The following is a 12729-nucleotide window of genomic DNA, read 5'->3' as shown; positions in this document are numbered from 1 at the left end:
GAGGTTTTGTTGTTGTTGTTGTTGTTCTCTCTCAGTCACTAAGCCGTGTTCAGCTCTTTATGACACCACGGACCACTGCACGCCTGGCTTCCCTGTCCTTCACTGTCTCGCAGAGTTTGTTCAGATTCATGTCCATTGAGTCAGTGATCTTATCTAACCAGCTCATCCTCTGTTGCCTTCTTCTCATTTGGCCTTCGATCTTTCCCAGCATCAGGGTTTTTTTCGGCTCTTCACATCAGGTGGTCAAAGAACTGGAGTTTTAGCATCAGTCCTTCCAAAGAGTATTTAGTCTTGATTTCCTTTAGGACTGACTGATTTGATCTCCTTGCTGTCCAAGGGACTCTCAAGTGTCTATTCCAGCACCACAATTCAAAAGCACTAGTTCTTTGAAGCTCAGCCTTCTTTAAGGTCCGGTTCTCACATTTGTATATGACTACTAGAAAAATCATAGCTTTGACTGTATGGACCTTTGTTAGCAAACTGATATCTCTGGTTTTTTAAAACACTGTCTTAGGTTTGTGATAGTTTTCTTTCCAAGGAGCAAGTGTCTTAATTTCATGGCCTAAATCACCATCCTCAGTGATTTTGGAGGCAAAGAAAATAAAAGTCTGTCACTGCTTCCACTTTTCCCCCTTCTATTTGGCATGCCCTCCTCCAGCAGACCACATTTTTTTCAGAACTCTTCACTATGACCTGTCCATCTTGGGTGGCCCTGCACACCATGGCTCCTAGCTTCACTGAGTTACTCAAGCCCCTTCACCAGAACACGGCAGTATCGATGAAGAGGCCTGAGAGGTTTTCAGGTCCTTATTCTAAGAACCAGGGCTTGGCCTGGAACTTTGGCAAATGGAAAGGTCTAAACAGTTTGAGGCTGTCTGCTGAAAGTTCCAGGTGGATAACTAAAATAGATTCTAAAAATAAATACAATAGACTCTTTGAGAACAAACAGAAACAGTTATGAGTAGAACATAAAAGATGTGAATTTAGAAGAGAAAGGAAAAGGGCAGAGGGCTCCTTAGTAGAAAAGCAGACCCTGGCTCCAAGGCTGAAGACTGTGCTACTTTCTAGATAAGAGGCTTGAAAAAAGTTTCTGTACCAAATTTCCTCTAAAATATGAGGACTGACTTTGTTAATGCCTCTCATACAGGGCTGTTCAAAGGATTAAATGGACTAAACAATGTCACACATCTGATGCAGGTCCTGGCATGTAGTAAATATATCTAATTAAAGAAAAAAAAATAACAAAAGGGATGGATAATTAGAAAGTAAGAAGGAGGTTTGTTTTTTTTTTCTATTTTGTTCATTAATGTATCCCCAGTAACTTGAAGAATGACTGGCACATAAGATACCCAATAAATACTGACTGAATAAATAAGTGAATGAATGAATGAATAGAATCAATACAGTTCATCCTAGAAGCTAATGAAGGAAAATTTTCAATGACCATTATATGTTCAATGTGAGATCCATATTTTTCTACAATTAACATATATGATTTTGACTTTGATTTATGTTACTGTGACTTACAAAGATGCTGAAGGACATTTCTGTTTTATTTGAAAACATTATAATGCAACATAATCCCTTGGAGGAGGGTATGGCAACCCACTCCGGTATTCTTGCCTGAGGACCTTCATGGACAGAGAGAGGAGCCTGGAGGGCTACAGTCCACAGGATTGCAAGAGTGGGACACTAGTGGGGCAACTGAACACACACAAAAGGCAAGGGAAGGTCACTAGCCTTGCATGTGGAGGTCAAAGTGATTTTCAGGAGACTGAGTGAGCTAATATCAGATGGTACTTCTTCCCCGACTTATTCTTCGGTCATTGAATTTAAACTCTATTTTGTCTCTAGCTTTGGGAGGATAAGAATGACCTCTGTATGATTGTCCGTAAAAAAAAAAAAAAAAAAAAAAAATTTCCTTGTAGCCCATTTGTGGTAAGTAGTAAGCTGCATTATACTCAGATGTCATTGCATTTACAAATGCTCTGTGAAATGCCTCCCTGAATACTTTCTTGTTTAATAGAGTTGGTCTAAATTAAGTTTGTATTTTTTTATAATCATTCTTCTGGAGTGAATAAAACATGTCTTTGTGCTGATTCAATCACATTTTGATGCACCTACTTTAGAACACTGGAATGGGTTGCCATGTCCTCCTCCAGGGGATCTTCCCAATCCAGGGATCGAATCCAGGTGTCTTCCGAATTGCAGACAGATTCTTTGCCGTCTGAGCCTTCGGAGAAGCAAATTAAATTTGTATTTTCTCACAATCATTCTTCCTGGGTGAATAAAATATGCCTTTGTGCTGATACAATCACATTTTGGTGTACCTGCTCCAAGATCTTTACCCTAACTCCATTCTCTGACTCAGTCTCTGATTAGTCTCAGGTTGCATAGTTCTAAATCTTTTCGCTAGCATCCTCTCTTCCTGCCATCATCCTTCTCTAATACTACACTTCACATGTATTCTGCCTTCTCTGAGGATATAGGATCCTCCTCCTCTGACCATTTCTCCTTGCTTCTTTCTTGACTTCCTGACATAGTGGCTTTGGGCTCCTGAAACCATCTCTCCAGGGCATCCACGTTTTCTTTCCTAGCCTGAGTCCTTTTAACAAGGCTCCCAGCTCTTTCTGACCATACCCTTGCCTCAGCTTTGAGGATTTATAATCTCGGAGAAGGCAGTGGCACCCCACTCCAGTACTCTTGCTTGGAAAGCCCCATGGATGGAGGAGCCTGGTGGGCTGCAGTCCATGGAGTCGCTAAGAGTCAGACACGACTGAGCGACTTCACTTTCACCTTTCACTTTCATGCATTGGAGAAGGAAATGGCAACCCACTCCAGTGTTCTTGCCTGGAGAATCCCAGGGACAGGGGAGCCTGTTGGGCTGCCATCTATGGGGTCGCACAGAGTTGAACATGACTGAAGCGACTTAGCAGTAGCAGCAGCAGTCCCAAATTCAGCCCACTCTGTACTGAAAAAAAAAAAAAAAAGCCAGCCAGAACAAACCTCAAAATCAACTGAGCCATCACTTTCCTTCCTGCTTGTGGTTTTTAAAAGGATCTCTGTTTTTTGTTTTTGCCTCTTTTTTGTTTTCAGTTTTCCATCCATTCAAAAACAATTTTTGTCTTTTACTTAAATATAGTTGTGCTAGTTTCTGGTGTACAGCAAAGTAATTCAGCTAGATAGCTAGATACGGATATGGGTATAGATATAGATAAATACATATACATAACTATTATTTTTAATATTCTTTTCCATGATGATTTATTATAGGACATTGAATATAGTTCCCTCTGCTATATATATACAGTAGGACATTGTTGTTTATTTTATATATAATAGTTTATGTCTGCTAACTCCAGACTCCTAATTTATCCCCCTCTTTCCCCTTTGGTAACCATAAATTTGTTTTCTATGCCTGTGACTCTGTTTCCGTCTTATAAATAAGTTCATTTGTATTTTATTTTAGATTCCATATATAAATGATGTCATATGATATATGTCTTCCTCTGTTTGAGCTATTTCACTTAGTGTTATAATCTCTACGTCCATCCATGATGTAGCAAGTGGCATCATTTCATTCATTTATATGGCTAAGCAGTATCCCATTGTTGATTCTCATTTCAGCAGTTGTATCTTGCATTTTTATTGTTCCTTTTCCCCGAGTCTATATTGATCATTCACTGAGCTAAGGTTGTCTAATATCCTCTGTAGACACAACCTCAACATCATTGGCTTTGTAAAGGATGCCGACATCCAGAGTACTTCTTTGTTTCTTAGAGGGAATTCAGAAAGAAAATGTGAAGCAGAGAAGTTTCCTTGTGACTGTGAGTGAGAACCTAGGGTTTCTAAGGTACTGATCTGTGCAGTGGAAAAAATGCTTGCCTGTGGGCTGTTTTCTGTGCATATGAGCTCCAATCAATCATCACATGTACATGTTAACAAAAGTAGACTTACTCCCTAATGTTATACTTTAAAATGGATTTACATTAAGAATTTTTAAGGTGATTTGATAGATTCAAGGAAAAGAATATTATCTCATTCATATTTTAATTCCAGAGTCTTTTACTCTGGGCTTCATAGAGTAAGGGGCCCCTATAGCTGATGGGAGAAATTAAATAATATATGCAATGTCCTGTGTGAGATTTGCAATCACTGTCTAAAGAAGGTATTGTAAACCACATTTGTATATTAAATATGAGAAATTTGCAATGTGAGCAGATCCAAGGTATACAAATTTACCTTGTCTTAGCTCTAATTTTAGGTGTAGTGTTTGATGATGCTTCTGGTGTGCTCTACACACCCCATCAGGTCTCACATCTTCTTTCTATAAACATGCAGGAATTACAAGATCTGGATTTGTGATCAGATATGAAAACCAAACGCCAAAGAGTAAACTATCATGCAGTCCATAAATGTTAATTATTTTCCCCAAATTCAACAGCATGTGAAAAGACCTATGATGTAAATTATCTGTAAAATTTTCTGCAAAAAAAGGGCAAGATTCAGGCTTAAAAAGTTATCTGTCAATACCCCAAGATATTGGGGCTTCCTAGATGGTACTATAGGTAAAGAACCCACCTCCCAATACAGGAGACATAAGAGACGCAGGTTTGATCCTTGGGTCAGGAAGATACCCCGGAGGAGGGCATGGCAACCCACTCCAGTGTTCTTGCCTGGAGACCCAATGGACAGAGGAGCGTGGCAGGCAACAGTCCATAGGGTTGCAGAGTCGGACACAACTGAAGTCAGACGCAACTTGACTTAGCACGCATGCGTGCATGCGAAGATATAGACTATACAGTGGTGGTGGTTGTGGTTTAGTCGCTAAGTCGTGTCCGACTCTTGTGACCCCAGGCTACAGTCCATAGGATTCTCCAAGCAAGAATACTGGACTAGGTTGCCATTTCCTTCTCAAGGGGATCTTCCTGACCCAGGAATCAAACCTGGGTCTGCTGCATTGCAGGCAGGTTCTCTACGGACTGAGCCGGAAGGGAAGCCCAGGCTATACAGTAGTAACGCAATTATACTACACCACTTGTGGGACACAAAAAAGTATGGAAGGTAAAGTATGAGGTGTCTAATTCTGGGAGACAGTACTATAGATATTTAAAAGAATACATTTTTAATCTGCATATTCTTTCCTTCTCAAAGTCTTGTAAAATATATATACACAGGAATCACACTATTTTAAAATCATTAGTTTAAATATTTTTTAATTATATTAAGTAAGTCAGATACCAATAAATAATTATGTCAGCCTACCTCCTCACACTATAGTGTTTGTGTGATTCACTGGTGAGTTCCAATGCCTGGATGAGCTCCAAGCACATAGTAAGTATCAAATGCATACTTGCTGAATAAATTAATGATAAACCCCTCCAAAATAAATGAAATTGTAATTTGTTTTTCTTTTTTCATTTGTTCAATCTTTTAATATGTTATTTTAAATTAAAAGATATAAACAACTAAAATATTAATCAATTGCATGTGATATTAATAAATATTAATAAATTGCTTGAGTCATGTCCCACTCTTTGTGATTCTATGTACTATAGCCTGCCAGGCTCCTCTATCCATGGGATTCGCCAGGCAAGAATACTGGAGTGGGTTGCCATGCCCTCTTCCAGGGGATCTTAATAAATTAGATCTTCTTATTTAAATAGACTTTAATACACTTGACTTTTTAATCTTGCTATATTATGGATGGATTAAAACCTTTTTCTTTTTCAGCTCATCTAATTCTCAGATTCACATATTGTATATTTTTTGTTAGATTGACAGAGTAACACTCAGAATGAACTTGTGTATAGATTGCTTTAATTGAATGAATGAAAACAATTATTTCAGTCATGACTTTTTTTTAAATTTAGCCACACCTGTAATTAGTTTGATGAAGAAATACCATGCAACAAAACCCAACTGTCATACATTCAGTCCTCTCACTGATTACCTGCTTGTTAGATTTAAAAAACACTTCTTAATTTTATTTAACTTTTAGTCAAACATCATTAGGATTGATATTAAGTTAAATTTTAAAAATATACTTTCAAAAGAATTTAATAATTGCATCTATCCTGAGTGTTACTGACATATAAACCTCAATGGGCAGAGTTGAATCTCAGAAGGTTGGTTCCATTGTTTACTAGCATGATTGGCAAATTACAGAAAAAAAAAAAAAAAATATATATATATATATATATCTGGGGAACAGAGTACTTGGAAGAGCCAGGTCCCTAAGAAACACAGAGTTATTGAAAGGAAAAGTCTGCTTTCTACAGCATCAAACTCCGACAGAAGATGGCAAATTTCCACTCAAGAAAAAAGCACAGCCCACATTTGGGTTCCAGGAGGGCAAGGTGGATGTGGTATCCATGATTTAGGGCTCTTCATGCTGTGGTTATTGACAGGTAGGGGAGGTTCTTGTGGACAGGCTTGAAGTTTTTCCTAAAGAAATCTAAATGGTATGTTTGGTGTTGATGACACAAATTTTATTTTAGTTGTTGTGAGTGAATATATTGAATTCTAAAGACTATTCTTCATTACCAAGGCAATTTTAGCCTTTGCTGATGCTCTATCTACTTTGAGACAAATTATCTTGCCTAAATTGTTTAACATATAAAACTGAAAGTAATCAAAAATGTCTTGAGATGCCAAAGGCCATTTAGATGACTGTGCAACGTTACATATGAAAACAATAACTTTCTTGATTATATTTATTTTTGTATAATTTCATACATATAATTCTCATAATAAAGCTACAGCATTTGATCTGAGGTTACACTGTTTATTCTAGTGCTAAGTAAACTCAGTACAGCATTTTAGAAAACAGATTTTTTTTTTAAAATCTTAATGCAGTTAAGGTGACTCTAACTCTTGGAAATAAACAGTAAATGATCATTATTTCATTAGGGGTTGAGTTCCTCATTTCTGAAAGCATTTAGCCAAAGAATGGTAATTAGTAAAGTTCAGCTTCCTTGTTCCCTTGGATGTGAATTAGGGGAGAAATTTTATATGACTAGGAAATTGGGCCAAATGCCTTATAAATTTAGTCAATTATAATACAAAGCTCCTTTGCTTTCCCTGTGAGCTCCCTATGGGCCCTTATTGTTCTCCATGTTTATTTTTTTAATCTACTCGTTTATATTTAATTGAGTCCCATGGTAATATACTTACAAAAAAATGAAAAGATAAAAAAGAGAGATCCGTTAGTGTGTCCCTGGTAACAAATACTTGAAAGTGAAAATCTGAGTCCCTCAGTCCTGTTCGACTCTTTGCAGTCCCATGGACTGTAGCCCACCAGGCTTCTCTGCCCATGGAATTCTCAAGGCAAGAATACTGGAGTGGGTAGCCATTCCCTTCTCCAGGGGTCAACTCAACCCAGGGACTGAATCCAAATCTCCTGCATTTTAGGCAGATTCTTTAATGTCTGAGCCACCAGGAAAGCCCAACATGGATTTTGTTAAAATACCATTTTTACTCTATATGACTATTTAATTGTCACATGAAGATAATATTCCTAGTGACTTTAGCCAAGTGTTTAGAAGTAAAAACAAAACATAGCAAAAATGGAGAACTATGAAACTTAAGAATAAGCTGATTGGCCACATTGTTTCATTTCCTTATCAGGAACAGTTCAGGGATATTTATGTTTCCTGTAGAATCTGGGTGTTGCTGTGGGCTTTAAGCAGAGGAATGGCATACTCTGTGCTAAAAGTTTTACTCTGGCTGTTTTACTGAGGATTTACTGAAGAAGGAAGGGCAAGGAGCTGTGGAGGGACTGCAAGGAGTCTTTTGAACAATCTAGGTACGAGTAAGTGGAACTTTTTTTTCCCCCAGAGAGGATGCGATGTAGTTGCCAAATGGTGAGCAGTTTCTGGATATACTTTCAGGTGAAGCCAGGCAATTTTGGTGAGAAATCCGATACTGGGTCTTTGACAAACAAGAATCAAATTTAATTCTGGCTTGAGTAAGTGGGAGGATGGAGGGACCTAATGAGATGAGAGAGACTTGCTTAGAGGAGACTGGGGGGTGAGGCAGGAATGCAGGATAGTTTGTTTTGTTTCAGATGCTGATTGAATGTGTCAGTATGCACTTCAAATAAGGCAGTTGTTTACATGAGTCTTATATTCAGGCTTGAGTCACACTTTAGGGGGTTAAAGGCCAAGTGATGACAGTTAAAATCAAGAGACTGCTTGAAATCATGAGGGAAATGATGTAGATTGAGAGGTGTTCAGCCTCATAGTGATATATTTTACAGGTTAGAAGATGTGGAGATGGTAGAAAAAGGAAATGGATAAAATAGGGAAAGAAAAGTCTATAGCTGAACTCAGAGAGCACATGGTCATGCACAGTAGCCCCAGAAAGAGGGAAAAATCAAATGTGCCATACCATCAACACATCAGGACGATTAGGAACGAGGGTGAATGATTGAAGGGCAATAGTGCAGCAGAATGATTTTGGTGCCGTGAAGAGGGCAAAGCGTAATTCAGTAGATTCAAGAGGGAATACAGGCAGTGAAGAGAGACTCCCTTCCAGAATGGAGGAGGTTAAAATGAACAGACAAATGCAGGTAGTATTTGGAGAAAAGAAAAGCATCAAGAACTTTTATTGCTCTGGTTGCCTTTATAAAAGAGAGAGAAAGCCAGCATGCTGACAAGGTGAGGAAATGATCCAACTGAGAGGGGGCCACTGTTTATTAAGGGACTAACGGGGTGTAATACTAGCAATACCTTCAACGATGTGGGAGGATGCAACACCTGAAGCACCTGTAGAGGGATTTGCCTTAACCTGGGCTTATGCTGTTTATTCAGAGGAAGAAATAGGGAGCAGATGCACAGGAACTCAGGTAGGTAGTCGGGGAATTTAGTGGCCTGAGAGTTTGGATGTTCTCTTTGGAGGATTTCAGTTTTGTTTTTCTGGTTATTTTGTTGTTGCTGCTGCTGTTTAATAGTACAGTAGGTATTAATATTTTGCTGAGGGTATAGATACACAACAAGAAAGTGTTGGGAGTTTGAAAAGAGAAGACCATTATGATACAATCACTAAGGAAAATGGAAAGTGAATAGATAAAGGAAATGTAGAATGAATGCTCCAAGCAATAAGGATGCATTGGAATGTATTGGTTGCAAATTTTAAAATGGCTACATTGTTGTCTCTCACCTCCTTTACAGAAAGAAAACTCATGTATGGCAGGTGAATGCTGACTAACAAAAACTGGTTATGACAATGAATTGAATGAAAGCAAAAGAAAAATTTGGGCTTCCCTTGTGGTTTAGCTGGTAAAGAATCTGCCCGCAATGCGAGAGACCTGGATTCGATCCCTGGGTTGGGAAGATCCCCTGGAGAAGGGAAAGGCTACCCACTCCAGTATTCTGGCCTGGAGAATTCCATGGACTGTATAGTCCATGGGGTGGCAAAGAGTTGGACACAACTGAGTGAATTTCACTTTCACTCCACTTTCAAAGGAAAAAATTTACTGTTGAATATATACACCAATACGATGGACATGAGTTTAAGTAGGCTCCAGGAGTTGGTAATGGACAGGGAAGACTGGCATGCTGCAGTCATGGGGTCACGAAGAGTTGGACGTGACTGAGTGACTGAACTGAAGTGTATACAGAAAGGAGTGATTACAGTGGCTGAGCATGGTATCCAACTGGACAAAGACAGCAATGAAGGTGCAAGTTAGCTCAGTACAAGGCTTCACAAAGCTGTACACACACTCATGCACATGGAGAGCAGGTTATCCTTAAATATTGTTCGAAAGGGGAAACTTTCCCAAGATATCTTAGGAGTTATGCTGTGTCTAACTTATTTTTCAGACAAAGCCCACACATGAGAAAAGGAAGGTATTTGCTTCCTTATGTGATTGACTTTTTTTAACTTTGCTATTATTGTTAGTTTTGAAGTTTGATTTCAGTCAGAGTCTTTTTGGCCTATGTCTTTGAACCTGAGACCACTTGTAGAATTCATAAAATCCAACAAATGAAGTTTTCAGAAGTTCTTTCCAAGACTTCATATCCACATTCAGCTTCTGATCTCAAAAGTATTCTTTAAAAGCAAGATGAAATCTTGCATTTGCTCTTCTAAAATGCCGTACCTAAAGATCTGAACTAATTTAAAAATTAGTCTCTGAAGTTCCAGATGTCAGTATTTATAAATATTTTGATGCCTTGCAAACAATGTTTTTCCAAAATGTTTTCTTCTTCTACAGGCAATGAAGTCCCAAAATTTGTCCACTGTTACTGAGATTCAGCTGCTGGGATTCCAGAACCTTCTTGAGTGGCAGACCTTGCTTTTTATCATTTTCTTGTTCATCTACTTCCTCACAGTGACAGGGAATATTGTCATTATTGTAGTGGTGAGCCAGAACCAGCAGTTGCACTCACCTATGTACACATTCCTCAAACATCTCTCCTTTTTGGAGATCTGGTATACATCCACCATTGTGCCCCTTCTCCTAGCCACTCTGGTCTCCCAGGGCCAAGCCATCTCCTTCCATGCCTGTATAGCACAGCTGTACTTCTTTGTGTTCTTCGGGGCTACTGAGTGCTTTCTTCTGGCTGTGATGGCCTATGACCGATATCTGGCGATCTGTAGTCCACTGCACTACTCTTTCCTGATGAGTCCTGAGGTCTGCACCAAGTTGGTGGCTATCTCCTGGTTGACAGGAGTTGGCACAGGATTTCTGCCCTCTCTAATGATTTCCAGGTTGGACTTTTGTGGGCCCAACCAGATCAATCATTTTTTCTGTGACCTCCCTCCCCTCATGCAGCTCTCGTGTTCCAGTGTTTATGTCACTGAGATGGTCATCTTTATCCTGTCAATTGCTGTGCTGTGCCTTTGTTTTATTCTTACACTGGTGTCCTATGTTTTTATTGTGTCATCAATACTGAGAATTCCTTCAGCCTCTGGCCGAATGAAAACCTTTTCCACATGTGGCTCCCATTTAGCTGTTGTGACTATCTACTATGGAACCATGATCTCCATGTATGTTCGCCCCAGTGCCCACCCGTCACCAGATATCAACAAGATTATTTCTGTCTTCTATACTGTGGTCACCCCACTGTTGAACCCTGTCATCTACAGCTTGAGGAACAAAGACTTTAAAGATGCTCTTAGAAAAGTCATGAGAAGAAATTGTGGCATCTATGGGGTAAGAATGAAGGAAAATCTCTTTATCAGATAAAGAAAATCAACATAGAATACACAGTGAAGGAAAGTTCGAGAAAAGTGAACGGCAGGTTCAGAACCTTGAAACATGATTGCCATCCATTTCATTACATTAAATTCCGCAAGTTAATTGGAAGGCATCACCAACTCAATGGACATGAGTTTGAGCAGGCTTCAGGAGTTGATGATGGGCAGGGAAACCTGGTGTGCTGCAGTCCATGGGGTCACAAAGAGTTAGACATGACTGAGTGACTGAACTGAACTGAAATTCCACAAGTCATAATAAAAGAGTGTCTGCATGACCCTTTGCCAACAACTGCTCAGAAGATAAATTGCCTCTTTCAAACTAATTTGGGTACAATTTTGTCCTGGACATGTTCTTTCATTTTTGATGGGAATCTGATTGTGTAATTCCAACACATGAAGATTACATATATAATATTCTCAGATTCTACAAAAGGGTTACTGTTAGTTTCATAACCCTGTGTACAAAAAATTATGCATCTTTTAAATACTATTAGGAAATTGGTCATGTAGACTCAGCTTCTGATGTTATTGGTCCTTGTTAAATATCTGTGAAATGAATGAATGAAAAAAGAAAAGATAAATGAAATATGTGTTGACCTGAATTATCTTCTAGTGACAGGAAAAAGCAAAGTAGGATTTTTGAAGTGCCAAAGATTAAGTATAGTGCTTTAGAGTTTTTCTGTTTTTTTTTTTTTTCCATTTTTATTTTATTTATTTATTTATTTATTTATTTATTTATTTATTTTTTTTTAGTTTTTTATTTTTTAAATTTTAAAATCTTTAATTCTTACATGCATTCCCAAACATGAACCCCCTCCCACCTCCCCTCCCCATAACATCTTTCTGGGTCATCCCCATGCACCAGCCCCAAGCATGCTGCATCCTGCGTCAGACATAGATGAAATTATATGAAAGAAAAGAAGGAAGGGAGGGAGAGGAGATAGAAGAGGAATAACTGGTGAGAGGAAACTTCTGTTCAGTTCAGTTCAGTCACTCAGTCATGTCCAACTTTGCAACCCCATGGACTGTGGCACACCAGGCCTCCCTGTCCATCAGCAGCTCCCAGAGACTACTCAGACTCATGTCCATTGAGTCAGTGATGCCATCCAACCACCTGATCCTCTGCCGACCCCTTCTCCCACCTTTCTTCTTTCCCAGCATCAGGGTCTTTTCCAATGAGTCAGTTCTTCACATCAGGTGACCAGAGTATTGGAGTTTCAGCTTCAGCATCAGTCCTTCCAATGAGTATTCAAGACTGATTTCCTTTAGGATGGACTGTTTGGATCTCCTTGTAGTCTAAGGGACTCTCAAGATGTCTTCTCCAACACCACAGTTCAAAAGCATCAAGTATTCAGTGCTCAGCTTTCTTCACAGTCCAACTCTCACATCCATACATGACTACTGGAAAAACCATAGCCTTGACTAGGTGGACCTTTGTTGGCAAAGTAATGTCTCTGTTTTTTAATATGCTGTCTAGGTTGGTCGTAGTTTTTCTTCCAAGGAGCAAACATCTTTTAATCTCGTGCC

The 12729-nt window shown here is 39.0% G+C and overlaps 1 protein-coding gene across 1 annotated transcript; it reads left to right on the top strand.

Annotated features, from left to right (window-relative positions):
* Positions 1-10219: 10219 nt before the first annotated feature.
* LOC101117077 (olfactory receptor 11L1-like) lies at positions 10220-11191 on the top strand. The gene has a single exon (XM_004009421.5). The coding sequence runs from the start codon at positions 10220-10222 to the stop codon at positions 11189-11191; it is 972 nt and encodes a 323-aa protein (XP_004009470.3).
* Positions 11192-12729: the final 1538 nt, after the last annotated feature.

Source organism: Ovis aries, chromosome 5 (assembly GCF_016772045.2).
Source record: "Ovis aries strain OAR_USU_Benz2616 breed Rambouillet chromosome 5, ARS-UI_Ramb_v3.0, whole genome shotgun sequence".
Taxonomy (NCBI): domain Eukaryota; kingdom Metazoa; phylum Chordata; class Mammalia; order Artiodactyla; family Bovidae; genus Ovis; species Ovis aries.
Note: the sequence above shows the minus strand (reverse complement) of the source record. Positions and strands in the feature narration are given on the sequence as shown.